The sequence below is a fragment of the Saccoglossus kowalevskii genome, chromosome 9 (genome assembly GCF_978046115.1).
Source record: "Saccoglossus kowalevskii chromosome 9, keSacKowa6.1, whole genome shotgun sequence".
Taxonomy (NCBI): Eukaryota; Metazoa; Hemichordata; class Enteropneusta; family Harrimaniidae; genus Saccoglossus; species Saccoglossus kowalevskii.
In genome coordinates this window covers 32,111,634-32,131,107 of record NC_140649.1, presented here as the reverse complement: position 1 = coordinate 32,131,107, position 19,474 = coordinate 32,111,634, and the positions used below count along the sequence as shown (strand labels likewise).

At 35.0% G+C, this 19,474-nt stretch overlaps 1 protein-coding gene across 1 annotated transcript; it reads left to right on the top strand.

Annotated features, from left to right (window-relative positions):
* The first annotated feature begins 1,651 nt into the window (after positions 1-1,651).
* On the top strand, positions 1,652-13,000 carry LOC100378747 (arylsulfatase B-like). Its single transcript, XM_085503822.1, has 16 exons — positions 1,652-1,746; positions 1,932-1,950; positions 5,685-5,838; positions 5,961-6,012; positions 6,688-6,791; positions 7,591-7,703; positions 8,456-8,517; positions 8,822-8,923; positions 9,077-9,140; positions 10,206-10,303; positions 10,516-10,652; positions 11,261-11,319; positions 11,412-11,529; positions 11,815-11,885; positions 12,037-12,141; positions 12,661-13,000. Exons 1-16 carry the CDS (start codon positions 1,708-1,710, stop codon positions 12,831-12,833), a joined length of 1,470 nt encoding a protein of 489 aa, XP_085359948.1. The 5' UTR covers positions 1,652-1,707; the 3' UTR covers positions 12,834-13,000.
* Positions 13,001-19,474: the final 6,474 nt, after the last annotated feature.

Below are 19,474 nucleotides of genomic sequence, written 5' to 3'. Positions count from 1 at the left end.
GATGGAAGTTCGAGCCTAGCGAGGTGTGATAGAATTGGTCTGTTATGTTCAGATTCAAATAAGCATGAACCACTAATTTGACTGGGAAGCGATACGTATAATGCAGCAAGCTGTTTTAATTGCTGTTGTGGTAGAGTTTTTATATTTTCCTTGAGGCATTTTTAAAATCATTCCACTGAAGTTATGACCCGTTGTCCCCTATAAAATAATGGTTGCATCTAATACTAAAATAAAGATGGCGGAGTATAGCGTTGATTCATCTCGTTCTACTCTGGATTACTTGGAGCCAATAAAGATTCTAGAAAGTTAGTATTTATATGCCTGTGTGTTTTTTTGTATTTTTTTTCAATGTCTTTGACTTACCCAATATGTTTGTTGCTATTAACAACAATTCAGTTCTTTGCTAAGCTTCAGTCAATGTTTGTCTTCACTACCTACCCAGCTCCTCGTCGGGCGCTATGTAGCTGGTGTGGTATATTTATCACAGTAGGGCATTTGTCACATTTAGTGCTTCGAGAATATATTCTCTGTCTATGTGTATTTATATAAATAGATGCAGTTTCTTTGGCTTGAATAACGTTCACTGGCTTCGTACATACAGGTATTGTATTATGCTTTCTATGAACTGTAATTGAATACATGTGTTTGTGTAGGTTGTTCTCGGGCTGTTGGTCACGAACATAATATTGATGAAGCCCTCGCATTCGGCTCTGGCATCAATCAATATTATGGTCATTCTTTGGGCAGGCCGAATGACCATGTGTTATTTATTTTATCACATCGAGCAGACATCTTCCATGCACAATCACATCTACCATACACCACTCATACCCGCTCTCCCACAAAATAACAACACTAATATTTGAAGTATGCAATTATATTTTATGTATTGTAACAAGTTTCACATTTTTCATTAGCATAGATACATTGTTTGCTGAAAAAGCTGCGAAATACACACAGTAAATGTTATTTTCAGCCATGGATACTCTTTTTAGTAACTGTGTTTAAGCAGTGTGAATCACTCAATTTATCGAGTATAACATTTTGAAATGAATTGAGAAACTCTTAAACGCTAGTCATTTGACCACTCACCAGATAAATATGTCTGAGCGCCGTTGAAGTGACTGAAATTACCTTCTCATGAACTTACCACACCTTCTATTCTCAAGTCACACAGCTTAGAGCGTTTTCACGTGGCGGCTTTGCCGTACATTTTTGCTTCGTATAAAGAATACCCTAACCAAGAAAGCAAGAGCGGCCGGGACAGCAGCAGTGCAGCGAACGACAATTTTGTATGCGTTGCCCATGTAATATACCCATGTAATATCTACTTGGCGGGCAATATACCATGTAATATCCATTTTTATCCAATGTCATATGACACGATCAATCACAGCATGTGTAACAGCAGTGAGATATGATAAACCAATTTGACATTTATTAGTTATTTTGGGAAAATAACAAGCATGAAACCTCGTATAGCAAATATTAATAGCTTGGACCCTACATTGCTGCTATATATAGTTGCACAATCAATCATTTGCAAAAAACATGGTGAATAAATATAACTACATGTTGCCGTTTGATGTGTCCGATAACAGAAGCATATAAATTCATCTTCAGATGTATTATCAGTTACTATACCAAACCCGGCTGATAGATAACATTTGTACATTGACTGAAGTGAGAGGATACATTTTTTAAAAGATGCGTTTAGCCTGTTCAATACTGGTAGCACTTGTGTGTGTAAGTATGTCATATGTATATAGGCTCGTGTCTTATGTTAGTTGATGTATTCGACATTGTTATTTGAAATTCCCGCAATATGACTTCCATCAACATGAACACCGTAAATAGTGGTGAATACATGGATGAGATCGCTAATGATGCAGAATAATGTCACAAACTATATATTTATTTTTGTATTGCAGGTGAGTGTTGTTAAATCAGGTAAGACGTGTACATAATTTGAATCTATTCTCAAAACGTTTTCCGTTTTTCAAACTACATACATGTGCATAGTACATTCAGAGTTTACATATTCACATGCTCACCTTCTTCCTTCTAATTACTGTTAATTTCAAAACGTAATATCTATGAGGTACAATTAATGAATAATAAGTATTTATTCAGTAAGCGAGTGTGGAATGTGGAATGTGGAAGTGGAATGTCGAATTTGTATACCTTTCGATCTTTATCACTGTTAAAACCATTCCCATACGATGTTTATTTTAAAATTTTCGCCACCAACATCTTCCCTATTTCGATTTATGGAACCGAAATCTGAGACTTCCAAAAATACGACCACTTAGAGCGCGTTCGTCTCTTGGCTTGCAGATCATTTCTTGGTGTTTCTGTGCGTGCACCAAACAACAGCATGCTTGGTGAATATGGACAATTCCCCACATTTCAGCATACTGCAAAGCCTTGGGCGAAATTATAATATGTATGCCCAATACACGTTATTCAAACAAATACTACAATATGCTATACAATATTGAACAGTCAGGTAATATGACGAGACATAAATGTTGTTAAAAATGTACTTTTAACTTGTAATATAACTGAGGTTTGGTTTCCACAGAAAGTTAGCAATGTAAATGAATTTATTAGTACTTTAATGACAAGGCTTAAGGTTCTTTTAACTTATGAGTGGCGGACAGATATCTGTTTGTTAGACAAACTAGAGACAGATTGTCACTTTAAATCTACCCTTGAACCCCATCACATTGCCTAAGAATATAGACCAGCACCTATCCGAATTTTGTGATCTAAATGTAATTGAAAATGATTTCTATTTTTTACTTGTATGTAAGTTTAGAAGGAATGCCACTGAAGTATTATTGTAACTGGGTAAAAAGAATATTCTTGTGATATGTACTAACCTTTTTGGTTCGATGGCCTTTTTTCTGGTAATAAAGATCCGATATAAAAATCGAGATTTACGGCCATTGTCATTGCATATTACAGCATATGACATGATGGCATGTGTACAAATCATCAGTTAGTTGCTGGCTATTTAGATGTTTCATATATCTGGTAGCGTCGCTTATGTATGGGCTTCGAATACAAAGACAACGTTCAGCACACCATGAATGTGGTCAAACCCATTGACGGTGCTGAACATGACATTGCACGTAACGTAAATTTCGATTGACCTCACTGTGATGACGCATGCGTTGTGGAATACGAAAAAAGAGACCGAAGCATGCGCACTGCGTACACAATATGCTAATGACCTTTAACGATAGTATGAAGTAGACATATTTCATGAATATTAATTGAAAATTCGGTCTTGACCCCCACTCTGTCTATTGTGGTTATTTGAAGACTGTAAACGCTTTCTATCATACTAAACTGGTCACCAAATTTAACAACTACATTTTCATTTTCATTTCACATTGAAATCTAAATGAGCTACAGCAAGCAGGCTCCGAGCCTATTGTCAGAAAATCATAGTATCAGTAGGAGATATATACTGGCTAAATAAAAATAGTATTAATTATACCTTAACACCATTTTCGGCTTTGCATGATCTGTAATTTCTATAAATCATTCAATAAAACAAACACAGTGACGTTGGTGTTAAATGTTAAAATCTTAAAGTGTTTACCATCAGAAACTCTGAGGATCGAAGACAGAATTGAAAAAAAAAATGCACAAGAAACGTGAAACCATAACCAAAACAGATGAAACTATTCTTCACGCCTAAATCTTGGGGTGGGAATTATTCCACAAAATATAAAATTATAGCAAATTCAACACAAAAATAAATGGTCAATTGATACTTAATCAGTAAGGAAATAATGAAATTAATTAATTAGTTAGTTAGTTAATTAGTCATGTTCATTAGTATAATCAGACAATATAAACAAATGTTTAATTTGGTGTCGTTAATTAATTTCTTTATCAATTAGAACTCGGGTACCATATTTTTAATAAACAGAATAAATTCATAAGAGCCCCCAGCGTTTCAATGAATAAACGTTATGAGTACGTTTTAACTTATTAAATAACAAATGTTTTACTATTCACATTAACAAAGGTCTATAGAACGATTGATTTTATATCTTGCACTCTTCAGTGAGCAGAACGTAGTTAATCATACATACTAGCTTTGGACAGAGACGACATTAAAATAATGAGGTTGTACACAAGTTTTATTTCGAATTGATGATAATAGATTTACCCGAATCACACATTGTGTTTCAAATTATTTAACATTTACAATAATTCTCGAACATAATTAAGTTAGAAAATGGCTATACATTACATGCACATCGCATTAAAGCGTTTAATATTTCATAGTTCACAGGTTATTCAAGTTGCCATCTGCTGAGAAACTAACATAATGATTATCTTATATATTTGTATTAAATCTAACAACATGATAACGAATGGAAAATATAAATTAATTATCCACCTTACGTTCAGGAACATTTCAGGCAAATTAAATCTGTAACGTTTTATTTCAATAAATAAATTTTCACAATACATCGCTATTATCATGCTCATCAATTGTAATAGTGAGTGGAAGTAGAAAGTTACTATTAAAGTGTGTTTGAAAAAAATTAACACGGTTACCTCTATCGTCCGCTACATTAACTGACACTTAGTAATCCAAAGATCAACTCATACATATTTGCGTATATACGTAATTGTAAACCAGTTTGATCTGCTTGAAGTGATTACAACATTACATATAAACCTCTCAAATGTGACACTGTTTCAAAAAACATTGCGTCACGGAACGTGACTGCCGCCCAGTCATACAAAACTCGTAATTGCATGTGACAACCATTTGAAAGCATGACTTTGTTATCACAAAAGCTTCTATGGTACACTTTTCATGTACTAAAGTACACGTATTATATAAACCATATTCGGTATCACTCAAAATGGTTCAAATATCGATGGGCCTGGCGTTAATCTTAATCTCAGTACACAACAAGGCAAACAACAACTTAGCACGCAGTTTATAGTTGCCTTTCGGCATTATATGACATTGTTTACAAGTTCGGATTTTTGTTTTAGCGATACATCGAGAAAAAAAGTGTGGTCAATTGACACTAACCAGGGCCCTGCAGTCTACAGCTAATCTTACCTCATTTTTTTCTTAGTGTGTAGTGAGATAGTAAATTACTATACAAAATAGTTAAGTTTCATTTGTAAAATATCAGACTGAAACGTCTAAACTGTTTGTATACAAGAAACAGTTACTTGGGTTTTCTGTCAAAAACACGAATCAAATGATTTGCCATTCAGATCAGGATTAAGGGCGTACTTATTTTCCTGGAAGAATTGTTTTGAACCAGGGTCAAACCATTGCTACGTTTACACGACAGCATTTTATTAAAGCCCCACGGCTCGAGCCAGCATAAATGGCCGTGTAGTCGCGTTCGGCTCGAGCAAAGCTCGGTTCGAATCTACCCACCGGGTTGAACTCCAATAGGGTTGGGCCACGACATGCAGGCTCACACTTCATTGAACATCATACGAAGCCAAATTTATTGCTGGATTATATAAATGTCAAACAAAGAGCGTTTTTAAACATATTTATCATGTTATTAATTATATAAATTGAAAGGAGAACTTTTTAAAAAAACTTTAAAAACAGGATGACTTAAAATTAGATTTCAATTAACACTTTTGATGTGCAACTATATTATTTGCTTCATCATTAGATAAACAACCACACATTGTTCTAATACTAGCAGAGGATCTTGGGTGGAATGACGTAGGATGGCACAACCCGGATCTCAAGATGCCCATCCTCAATCAACTCGCCGCTGACGGCGTTATATTCAACCAATCATACGTCCAGCCTGCATGTACACCGTAAGTGACAAGACATGTAATGTTGTCGGTATGTAGTTACAGATTGTACAGTCAACTTCACTATCAACAAATCACCTGTACATCTGTTTAATTATGTTTTGCATGTATGTTTCATTCTTCAGATCAAGATCTGCTCTATTTACCGGTTATTATCCGTTCAAAATTAAAAGACAGGTAATTTGTTTATTGGAACACAATTATCTGTATTTTTGTTGACATATGTTTGTCTGCAATTTAAATCTAAGATGTTCATGTCCAGCGCGCACTATGTACTCCTTTATACACTGTTCATTTTCCTATACGAATATGTTTTAAACAATGTCAAACTATATATTTCAGGAAAGTGATTAATTCACACTAATTGATATTTGGTCTTACGTTGGATGCATCCAGTTGCAATTGTGTTTTAATGTTAAATGGCGGCCTAAAACATGCTTTTTCAATTATATTATAAGTATTATGAGTGATTTCACCATATCTACAACCTCTGAAACAAGTGAGAGAATCTGATGACTGCAACTCATTACAGAGATAATTTTGACCTCAGAACTAGAACTAGGATGTACACTAGTTTGCCCATTGAAAGATGAACAGTGAGGCTATTAATAACTGGTTACTTAAATGGTCAAACCAATTCATGTGACCAATGTGTGACTCCATTTTTTGACTGGTAGGCATCTAAATATGTTCTAAAATTATGTTATACTTAATTGTGTAAAATTTCTTAATGTGATTGTCAATTTTATCACAGTTTTGAGTATGATTAACTTTTTCCTTGGAATAATTATATATAGCTATAGATTATGTATGAAAAACCTTTAAATTTTAGTTTTTTATTATTAATTACAGCATCAAATGCTGCTTAACCTTGAAGCTGACGGGCTTTCATTAGATCTTAAGACATTGCCAGAAATGTTGAAAGATGTCGGGTATCTAACTCATCTTGTTGGAAAGTAAGTAGACTGCAGAACACATCAGATGAGTTTAAAAATGTAGGGTAATTTGCTGCTGTGATTATGGGAATGCGAAATCAAAATACATATCAATTTCTTAGAGACGCGCCTGGTGTTATGTAGTAATGTTGACCAACAAACGAAAGTATGTCCAGCATAACTAAAGTATTTACCAAAAACTATAAAAGAAGAATCTCAATGATATAAATAGGTTTCCAGCACGTTAATTACGATATATATGGCAATTATAATTGCTAATTGTTTTAACAACAATACGAGGTTTTTTAAGAAAAAAACTTATGCTTCACACACGTTACTGTATTAGGTACATATATATATAAAGTACACAATTTCAGATCAATGTGATTAGCAGTTTCTGAAGTTGTTTATTTATGGTAGTTAATATAAGTTAATATATTCATGGTAGTTAATATAAGAATAGTGATTATACAATTATTACAGATTGTCTAGGTCCCTGATGTGTGGCCGCCGGACTATGTCGATGATGCAAATTTTGGAAGTCAAGTACAATAATTCATATTAGCTCCTAGACATTGAACATAGAACCTCACCGCTCAAGGGTTTTTTCAAATAAGATAATAATAGTAATCCCCTCATATAACATCTTAGATCCATAAATATAGTGTGATGTATAGAAGATCTATATGAAACAGATTTGTGGAGTAACGGAAGTGGGTAGATAACGCCTATATAAATACAACCAACAATCTGTCACCTGTTTGTGTCTAAATGTTAAATAATATATAACACAATCAAGTGCGTATGATTTTATTCGTAGATGGCATTTAGGATTTTGTAAGGAGGAGTATCTTCCAAATAAACGTGGCTTTGATTCTTTCTATGGATGGCTGACATTGGGAACCGATCTATATACTAAAGAGAATGTACTTGGTAAGTACAGTAACATATGAGAAAACAGTATTGGACTGCGAACAACAGTATACAACTATTGTAAAGTCCGGTAAATATACATCTACACAAAAACAATGTCTAGTCTTCAAAAACACATTTCTTATTGCGAGCTTGGTCTTCGACTTTTGACTTTTTAAATACAAAGTCCGAAATATTGTTTTCATCACTGTGTTGTTTCGCTTTCCATTTAATATTAGAATGTTTTTAGTTGCCAGTACGGTTTTGTCTTGGTGCATTTTAGCACGAGTTGTGCAATATGACTAGATCAGTGCTTTGGTAAAATTTGAATGTTTTATCACAATATTCGTGTTGATATAAAACAACCATTCTAATAAGACCTTGCCTGTCAGTACACAATTTCTGACCTGTTTCCCACACAGTTACCAAAACTTCACACGTTTTTAATTTCATCTTTTAAAACCAGTTACAAATTTGTGAGTCAATCTCATATGTAAGATGAATTTAAAAATATTTCGTGCATTTAGTTTAAAATCTTACATAAAACATGTCTTATTTTAACATTTTGATTCTCAAAGTTGTAATGGAACATGTATATTTATCTGCAGTGCTGCAGTTCTGCAGTTATGTGCCAGTATATTAAAAGTATCTTATCAATTTATTGCCAACAAGGCCAATGTAGTTTATATATTGTTTTACAACATCTTCAGTTCATGGTTCGTCGATTTGATCTGTATGGGGTTTTTGATTATGGTCTTTTTTTCCCGTTCTAGCTCCGGGGTATGATTTCCGCGACAACACGGGAGTGGTACAAGAAAGTGACACTTATCTCCCAGTGAGTATCAGTGTTTTGTCTCCTTGGTTACAAACTTATGTCAACGCTCCGAATTTATATAACACAATGTTTGCAAATGGACAATTTTATGAAGTCAAAGTTGCTATAACCTCGGTCTTGGTCTCTCTCAATCGGGGTCGATTTTGATGATCCGATAATTTTGCCACAATATTTATCGGTAAAAAAATATAACCATATTTTGGGAATTTTGGGTTGTAATGAACACTTTTACTTTCTTATACTTTGTTTGTCAAGAATAATATCATTATATTGTACTTTGTTTTATTTCTTTGCTTCTTTACAGTTCATGCTTGCTGAAAGAGCAGTAGATATAGTAATGGGACATTACAAGGAATATCCACTATTTCTTGAGTTCAGTATGGCCTTACCTGGAAAATTTCTTGAGGTAACCTACTTATTATTTGGGTATACACTAGACTACCGACAATGGTAAAATAATCTCGAATTAGATATATCAGCATAAATTCAGCAATTTGCGCAACCCAATACAGAAGACAATCAACATTCTCCTACGTGTGTGTGTGGTTATTCCTCCTAGGTACCACAGGACTATGAAGATTTATATTCCGATATCGATGATGATCGAACAAGGAAATTTTATGGTATTTGTAATTTAAACATCGTTGTATCTAAGAACACTAAATTACCGAATCGTAATAAAATAATAACATGTGGTATAAAACGCTGAAGGGGATGATATGTAAAATCTGCCTGGACCATCGAACCAAACTTTCGTCAAGTATTGTTATAATTTTCAGATTTTAATGTCAAAAATCCGTTATATACAAGGTTTTTCAGCAGTGTGAAGTCTTTGGCTATTCTGTTATCAATAGGCATTTTTTCTAATCATCATCAATAAAAAATGGATGCCATGATAATGTAGTATACATGTTATATGCTACAAAGGTTTACCGTGTAACCCGTCAAATATAGGCCACTAAGTCCATACCTAATTTACATATTTAGGTTTTGAAAATAAAGAAAGTTGATACATTATTCAACATTTAGAAAGGAACACCATGTATGTAGCATTCCATTCTGAAATGTCTGCTTACAACTCTTCCGATAGTGATTTGGATTATAGCACGATCTTTAAGCCAAAAAGCTTTCTTTTGTGTTTGTGTTTTGATGACTGTTGCGCAGATCAACGAGTACAAACTAAGACGTTGCCAAGCTTTAATTAGGTATTTTTTAAGTGATTTGAAGCAGTCACGGGCGGTATTTAATGCAAGTCGCGCCCAGGTCAAACCACATACTTGTAATTTATATTAGAAGAGCACATTAGATTATGGGAAAAATCAATAGTTATCAACACAAATGTCGCACTGGGCGCAGCGCGACGTCTACCGCCCTTTAAGAACAGCTAAAGAGGGAACACGTCTTAATGAGCAAAACCCGAAAACCAGATAGATAACGTTTTGCGAATTCAAAAGTACACTAAATAAACCAAATTTTAATTTGATTTACCAGTATTTAATCAATTGTTAACACCTTAGCTATGTATTGGCTGTGTATTTAATTGATTTAGCTTTTGGGCGAACTTTAGCTAACTGATAACAGATGTTAAAAACGTGCGCAGATTTTACTAAAGCCGATATGAGTAATTTATTCATACTATCCTGAGCATCAGTATGTAATATTTCGAAATCTCACTGTTTCTTTTTCAGGAAAGTTGTCTGCGATGGACAATTCAATTGGCCTTTTGGTGGAGGCGTTGAAGACACGTGGGATGTGGGACGATACGCTATTTATATTCACATCTGACGTAAGTAATCAATTCCCGTTGTTGCAAATCTAATGTCTAATAGTCATTGAACAGGTTTTAGTATGTCAGTGATCACTTCGTTTTTGTTTCATTGGCTTGAATATTTTTTTTAAATGTTACGAAATATTTTTAGTTTCTCATTTTAATCAAAGGAAAGATTCAAATTGATCTTTTATGATACAATTTTCGTTTGATAATTTTCATTGATACAGAATGGAGCGTTTGCAACGGAATCCGGGTCAAATTGGCCATTACGGGGTAATATTGCAACATTGTTTGAAGGCGGTACTCGTGTACCAACATTTTTCTATGGGAGTATGTTGAAGAAGGCTGGATACGTAAATAACGAGTAAGTTACTAGTAGTCAATCACAGTCGTACATTATTGTAACGACTGATTTTTCCGTAAATATGCCATTATTTTCAACCCGTAAAACTAAGCTATATTTAATACTCGTCCGATAGTATCGCGTTATTATGTTGTGGGGCTATTTTATATAAAGTAGCTTTGGTCAATTTAATGTATAAGGTAGTCAACATCAGTTGCAATATGAAATAGTTGCTGAGCAATTCAAAGAACTTTTATTAACTTAGATTTTGTTGTATTGTCCATACAGTGTTAATGAAATCATTACATTGCTATTTGAAATACATAATCAAAATACGTTTTGAATTTTTGGAGCCCACCTATTCTGTCGGGTAATATACACTAAATTGTAAATTGGATGTAGCTAATGCCGAGAACTTCAATGGGCTACTCAACTAATATTTAGATCATTTTATTTAAAGCTAATTTATTCTTTGAAAGCCAACTGACAACAATTTCCTAGTGGACTAACGTTGCGAATCCAAGTAGTATTGAAATTAAAAATAGTATTTTCTGCATATATATAATGGTCATGTTATCTAATATTGACACAAGTGGAGTCTGGACATTTTCATTTGTTTCATATTTCAGGTTAATTCACATTGTCGATTTGCATAAAACAATAATTGAATTGGCTGGAGCTACAACTGGTGAGATTTTTAAATTATTTCAAATTACGGTATTCCATTGCAGGTCACTTTAACTATAGCTGCTATAATCTGCATTGTATTGTACTTGACAGAGTCTGATATTGATGGTATGGATATGTGGAAGACAATCTCAAAAGGTGAACCATCGCCAAGAACGGAATTTGTATATAATATCGATGATAACGAGTTGTCCCCTGGTGCTGCCATCAGGTAAGCGTTAATACAATGTGCATATATATGTGTGGGTGTTACTGCAACTATGATTAAATTTGGTTAGTAAACTTCCAACATAGAACAGACCTTCGAAACTATTCAAAATATGTCACGTTGATGACCCAGAGTTACGAAGAAACTGTATGTGCCGTCTGTTTGCCAGGTGTGTACTCGCGTATGTGCAAGTGTCGTACATAGAGGCGTGTTTTAACGCCATCACATTTAACTGTCATTTTGGTTGCAAGATAAATAATAATACTATGTTTCATTCAATGATTGTAGGGTCGGGGATTATAAACTCATTACAGGACATCCGGATTTAATGTATCCATTTCGATTGTTGAACAGATCAGGTAAATATGTTTTATTATAACTCATTGAATCCAATATGCAGAAAGATTGGCTAAGGCTGGTATACTGTGAACCCTGAAGGTCATGAATTTGTAGCTCTGTATTTTAATGGTAATCACATCATCTAATGTATGACAACGTATGGTATTTCAGATGATTGGTACAACTATGGTGACGAACCTATTAGCGGGATTCTCCTTCCTCCAACTGGAAATGAACCACCCCCAGCAAACGTGACATACTTGTTCAATATCATAGGTATGACTGATGTAAGCTGGCCATGTATGGCTTGAGTTCGACGATTATCGCGTTTCATACATAAACTGTGTATCTGTTTTTTTTCTCTTTTAAAAAGCGGAAATAATCTTCGAAGGACAATTCAGAAAATATCATGTGTAGCTCGCAGAAACATTTGGAGAATGATCCATGCTGTATCCAATCGAAATCTTACCAAGGTGACAGGCGTCAAGAGCCTTGTCACATTTACTATCAAAGCGAGGTCAAAGAATTATGCAGCATAAATTTAACAGATGTTCATGTTTGTAACAAGATTGTAGTAAAAGTATACACTTCCAGATGAAAGCGATCACTTACATATAACCTGTTTTTTGGGGATTAATATGACATCTGCTTTGACCTAAGGTTGTACGCACATAATCACTTCCAAAACACATTTCCCATGATATCTGAAAGTTGTATATTGTGCGAATAATGTTATGTACTATATCATAAAATTTACACGTCATTTAATAGCAAAATGCCTTTCTCTCAATGCAGATGATCCTGAAGAAAGAAATAACCTCGCGGACGTTTATCCAAACAAAGTAGAAGAGTTACGCCATCGCTTGGACGAATACCGTGAACATCTAGTCCCACCAGAGAGCCGAATTTTTGACCCATCCGGTGACGCCGTGAATTTTGGTGGCGTTTGGTCGCCTGGCTGGTGTTAGAGATAATGATGCATATATCCCAAGCATGCTACCCAAACCTATTATATTATTATATTACGTGTTATCACTGCCAGTCTCATAAAGCACGCTTAGAGTGTCGTTGTTGTACCTATTAGACTAGTGTGGGATGAAGGGGCTCTCTGTGGAATACAATATTTAAAACAATATACTATGATTATCTATTATATTTACTAACACACACGAATGCAGGCTGAAGTTCACTGAAATCGGGATGCACATTATAGTCATTGTCAAATTGTATTAGTATCGAATATATAGTACATATAGCAACATCACGAATCTGACACATAAATCTTGTGTCACACGCAACGTAACATTACCGTAATTGGTATAGTACAGGTGTGATGGTTCAAATACCAAAATGGCAACAGTAACAGAAAGACTTCCCTGGCGGCGATGATAAAATACGAACACGGAGCCAACAGATGAGGTTTCAACTGGTACTGGTATTATTATACTCTGCAAACATCAAGTACAATAACGCGGTAAAACTCCACTACTCCAATAACTAGATACTTAAACTCCAATACAATTCAACGAGATCTCCGATCTGAACTCAGTACTGAAAAACTCCCCTATATATACCCACACTGTCTATAAATAGACCATTACATCAGCATACATAATGAGTCTGGAATTTGCTATAAATTTCTAGAATGTTCCATTACCTTCCATTGCCTCCTACAGTGTTCTATTACCTATTCAACCAGTTTCTAAAAAAAATCTAAACTATTCCACCCAGACACAGTACGGTTCTAGAACATTCTCAGTGACACGGAAGTGGTAAATAAGTCTTATGCGACATCTTGAAAGTTTTGGCTGAGAATGATTAAACGGTGCACAATGCTATTTGATATAGATCTAATCTTACAAAAACGTTTGCCAATATGTCGGAATTAATATGATAGGATATTGTGTTTAGACCGTACAACATACAACATAACTAAAAACTAAACTAAAAACGAGAAATATTATAAGATATTAAACATTCATTCATTTGCCAAAGGTTTGACGCTTTGAATACAACAAATACTTTTTGTTTTTAACTATATATAATTATTGCACGCAATCTGACCCTTTGAACTAGATTTGACTGGGATGGAATATTTTATTCAATACATACAACATTTTGACGTTACGTACTGCCACAAAAATGTATTTTAACACAAGTACGGTATGATTGTCTGATTTAGATAGCACATTGGTGTAATTTCTGGGCTTCCTTTTCTGATTGTTGACTCTTCACGGTGTGTGTTCATGATTCTCCACCACGAAGTTAAATAAAGAGCTCCATGCATGGACTGTGTGAACGAAAATTTTGCTAAGCCTAAAACATAACATAATGGTGTATTTTTGGTATTACAGTATGTTTGTAAATATCTCGTCTTTCGATAATAATTTCGATTGTTTAAAATACCTATCGACTGTGTACCGTCCAAAATGTGTTTTGAATATCTATCGTCGTTGGTTTCTCCATAATTACGGTCCCGACGTCATTCCACACAATCAGCCGCGAGAGAGACAAACATTGACCGTAATTCATGGGGATCATGTTCAGTAATTTGATGTCTGAAAACCCAAATAATTAAACAAATATTATTTATTGAATATATATTTTTGATTGTTCAAGGCCAAACTATAAAAAACTAGACTTGCCTCAGTGAAACGGTTAATTACTACCATCCATTATTTACCTTTAAATGAAACAATTCGAATAGTATCGGGGAATATATTTATAACCATTTTGACCATTCTCTAGCTTTATGTTATTCAAACCCGTTTTCCGTCATTTTTGGCAACTTCGGGTCGTGCTTTGATCGGGTGACTTTCAGCCAATCAATCTGTGCTGCACACATATTAGTGACACCTCGAACAAAGCTGAACAGACACCGCTAGAAGCGACCAAGTGTAATACGGCAAAACCAGAGTACACTAAACAGTCTTAATAATTATGGAATACCAATAAATATGGCATCTGGAGGGGAGCATATAATATTTATGCTCTGGGAAAGAGCATTTGAATCAGTGTTACAAACAGCATGCATCCCAACTGACAACTGATTTACATTAGAAAAGCACATTGGGTTGTGGGAAAATCAATAGTTATCAATACAAATGTCTTAATGAGGAAAACCAGAAAACATGATGGATTATGTTTTGCAAGCTACTGAGTCCAAGTACACTAAATGAACCAAATTTGAATTTGATTTACCACTACTTAATCGCTGAATTCGCCAAGGGAACGTGAGCTGGATTTAGACCGTCGTGACACAGGTTAGTTTTACCCTACGGATAACCAAAGACATTGGTTGAGAGGTACCGCCTCAGATATATGTAATCAATGTTGAAATTGCATATCAAAATGCTTTGAATTAGTTACAGGAGAGATTTGGCACCTCGGCTGTGATTACAGATGTTAACATCGGAAAACTAAACTTTTCCCCTAAATTAAGAAGAGATGACAATGGTAGCATTGTGGTTGTCGCTTCAGACTCATGACCCAAGTTCAAATCCTACTTTAGGCTGAATATCAAGGGTCGACCCCTACCCTGGGTGAGTGTGCCACAGACTCAATGGGAAGGCAATTCCACTGGCCGAGATTCATTTACTAACAAAATGCGACTTTGGGGGAACCTTGGTTAAGGTCTGCAGGGGCTTGTGTTCAACCGAGCCTGGTTGACGCCAGGATAGCGCATTAAAATTGCTATTTGACAGACTGCCCTGCCCTGTCATGAATATGACTTCCGGGGCAAAAATGCACTATGTGTCAGTACTAGCACTTGTAATTAGCACATACAAAAAAGAAAAAGTTAGAAGAAACAACAGTGACACTCAATGTCCAGAACTGTCGCCTGGCACAACAATTATTTTAAAAAAAGAGGAGATGACAACACACGTCTACTAGAATTTTCAGATCTGTTTATTGATATGGTAGCGCACTCGGGGGAAGTCGCCCACCTCAGTAAACTGAATGCATCACATGGATTGAATCCAATTATAGAGAAACTGCCAGCATTCATACTCAACAAATGGAGTAAAGGGTATCGTCATACAAGCAAAGCCATTGTATATTTCCATCATTCAGCTTGTTTGCAGAGTTCATAAACTTGAAGGTTGTTGCCATAACTCAAAATCATCCAGATGTTCCTAAGTCCTATGTTGCAACTACCTAACCAGAAAGGGTGAGACCCAGTCACCGGTAATGAACTTGAGCATTATCACAACAACTTCTAGTAACACAAATCAATGTGTATATCATGATTTCCCTGGTCACCACATAACAGAATGTAAGGCTACCAATAACAGAGAGAATGGAACTTTGTAGGTTTGTGTTTCAAACGTACACAAAAGAATCTAGCAAGAGACTAAATCATGCCAAAGCACTAAAAACATAATCTGCCCCGTCACACATATGGAGAAACAATGAGAAGCATACTCAATCAGTGCAAAATTTTCAAAAAGCTAAGAACAAAACCGTTAACTCAGATAATGGCTGATCTCTCAGCTGAAAGATGATGGTATTGATGTTTTTGGGCCATGGAATGTAGCAACAAGAAAGACTCAGAACGATACAGCAGCAACCAAGCAAGTTAGGGTCAAACATGGTTTGGTTGAATAGATTGAACGGGTTAATGTAGCAAGTTAGGGTTAATCATGGTTTGGTTGAATAGATTGAACAGGTTAATGTAGCAAGTTAGGGTTAATCATGGTTTGGTTGAATAGATTGAACAGGTTAATGTAGCAAGTTAGGGTAAATCATGGTTTGGTTGAATAGATTGAACAGGTTAATGTAGCAAGTTAGGGTTAATCATGGTTTGGTTGAATAGATTGAACAGGTTAATGTAGCAAGTTAGGGTTAATCATGGTTTGGTTGAATAGATTGAACAGGTTAATGTAGCAAGTTAGGGTTAATCATGGTTTGGTTGAATAGATTGAACAGGTTAATGTAGCAAGTTAGGGTCAATCATGGTTTGGTTGAATAGATTGAACAGGTTAATGTAGCAAGTTAGGGTTAATCATGGTTTGGTTGAATAGATTGAACAGGTTAATGTAGCAAGTTAGGGTCAATCATGGTTTGGTTGAATAGATTGAATAGGTTAGTGTAGCAAGTTAGGGTTAATCATGGTTTGGTTGAATAGATTGAACAGGTTAATGTAGCAAGTTAGGGTTAATCATGGTTTGGTTGAATAGATTGGACAGGTTAATGTAGCAAGTTAGGGTCAATCATGGTTTGGTTGAATAGATTGAACAGGTTAATGTAGCAAGTTAGGGTCAATCCTGGTTTGGTTGAATAGATTGAACAGGTTAATGTAGCAAGTTAGGGTTAATCATGGTTTGGTTGAATAGATTGAACAGGTTAATGTAGCAATTTAGGGTCAAAAATAGTCAGGTTTATGGCTTGTAGCATGGTAGGTTAAACATGGTCATGTTGAATGGTTTGAACTAAATAAAGTTGCAATAAAGTAGGGTGAAACATGGTCAGCTTGTTGGGCTTGAAAAGGATCAAGTAGTAAGGTAGGATTAAACAATGTTGCACTATTGTTTATAATCACCAACTTGCATGTTTAGGGTTGAGATTATATACATATATTACAGGAACTTGATATATAGATTGTGTACTAATTGTATTTAATAGTCGCAACTTTGCCAGGCTTTAACCGTGAAACACATCCCTGGTAATCCCGCATAATCGTTCCAACGACTGCAGCGATTTGCTGGTCGCATGTTTACTCTGCCACGCCATAGATACTTCTAAGATAGATAGTTTTTTTTTTTGTAACATGAGAATGAGGAAACTGGACAGCGAGGGGTTACCTCAGCTGACTGTTTCGATGAATGAAGCTGGACTATCCGTAATGAACTAATATGTATTTCCTTGGGTCGAATCTGGTTACTCCATGTGTAAATGTTATCCCCAAATTCGATGCAATGTTCACTATAATAGTGTCACTATAACATGGTCAGATTGAATGGTTTAAACTGTTTAAAAGCAGGGTCGAAGTTTAAATAGAAAGAAATATATTTAACAATAAGTGTGTAATTACGTTAAATCTGCATCTATAACAATGTATATATTTTGCAAAACCTGGAATGTGGGAAATATGACTGTACGCCCTTAGTTTATTCGTTTGCTGACAAGTCTAAGCTACCAAACAACCAAGCATTTTTGTATGATCAGAATCATTGCTCGGTTCTATGTCCTATATGCTAAAAATGTCATATTTGTTTCACATTTCTTTTACCATTCGCTGATTATTTTGATGTTCTCAAGTTTAAAATCGTCGCTTGTCAATACAAGGCAAAAACATTCATATCATTAGTAATGCTGACTAATTGGAATGTAGAATGGAGAGGAATGTTGTTCAATATCCTCTGTAAAATCTGACATAGGGAATTTTCATGTCTCCCAGTTAACGCGGTTTATACACTAATACTAAATAACACTTTAACAAAATGAGGCCTTAAAGTCATCGATATTAATATGACATTTAATGCCAAATAATTAACAACAATCGTCGTTTGATTTTGCAGACACGTAAATAAATAAAAATCCGGAATATATGAAAACCAACACCAAACATAGTCCGCCTGTGGAATAGCATCATTGCGGCCATTATACAAATTGTTGAGAACAAATCTGAGAATAAGATAAATAGGTTCTGTAAATAGCTGACAAAACACCAACAATGAATTCAACTATATACTACTCTTGTTTTAATATTACCTTGCAGGACTATTTCGTCAAACCTTGTTGGTCAGAGTCGTTTGATGCATTGGTATATAAGTATGTACTATGCAGCAACTGTCAGCAAGTCGTATTTCGCGCAGGTATTTTCACTGTTCTTAGGTAAGCGTGTTAAATTTTTACTCATTGATAAGACGAAGTCGCATTACAAAAAATAAATTAAAAAGTAAACAAAGTGATTTATAATTGGGTTGTGTGTTTCCAATTCTGAAACATACATTTTAATTTCAGTCAACTTAGTGCAAATAAAACTCAAGCTACAGGTGCACGTTTTTGTTTGTATTTTAGCAAGTGTTGCCAACTGGTGCCCATTTGCATGTTTGTTTGCATTCCTTTGTTGCTGATATTATGATGTTTTCATTTGCAAAATATTTTTGTAACTAAGCATGTCTTTATTATGGCACGGGTCTGCTGAAACAGGTCGCTTGTTATTTGTGTTCATGACTGTGCTTTAATGTAATTTGTTGCCATACCATCATATTTGTGAAGCCCGGGAATTGAATCAGCTAATGCGGGACTTGAAGTTTCAACCCAGCATCATGGGAACGGTGTTAGGAATAAGGATTCAAGTATTGTCGCATAAAAAAAGCGGATTGCAACGGGATTACTAGTTATAAGTAGATGTAAATATTCATCTCATCGTTCTACCATAAGTAACTGGTGCACAACACATAGCAAATGCAAGATAATATTTGTTGCAACTATCTAACTTGACACACACGTACAGATGCACATACAGAAAAGCATGTTTTAGTTCAGTTATTTGTTAATATTATATAATAGTTCTATTTTTTGGTTTGTTAAATAATATAGACAAATGTTATATATTGCCTTGATTATTTTATCCCATGCTAGTCTAATAGTTACAAGAACG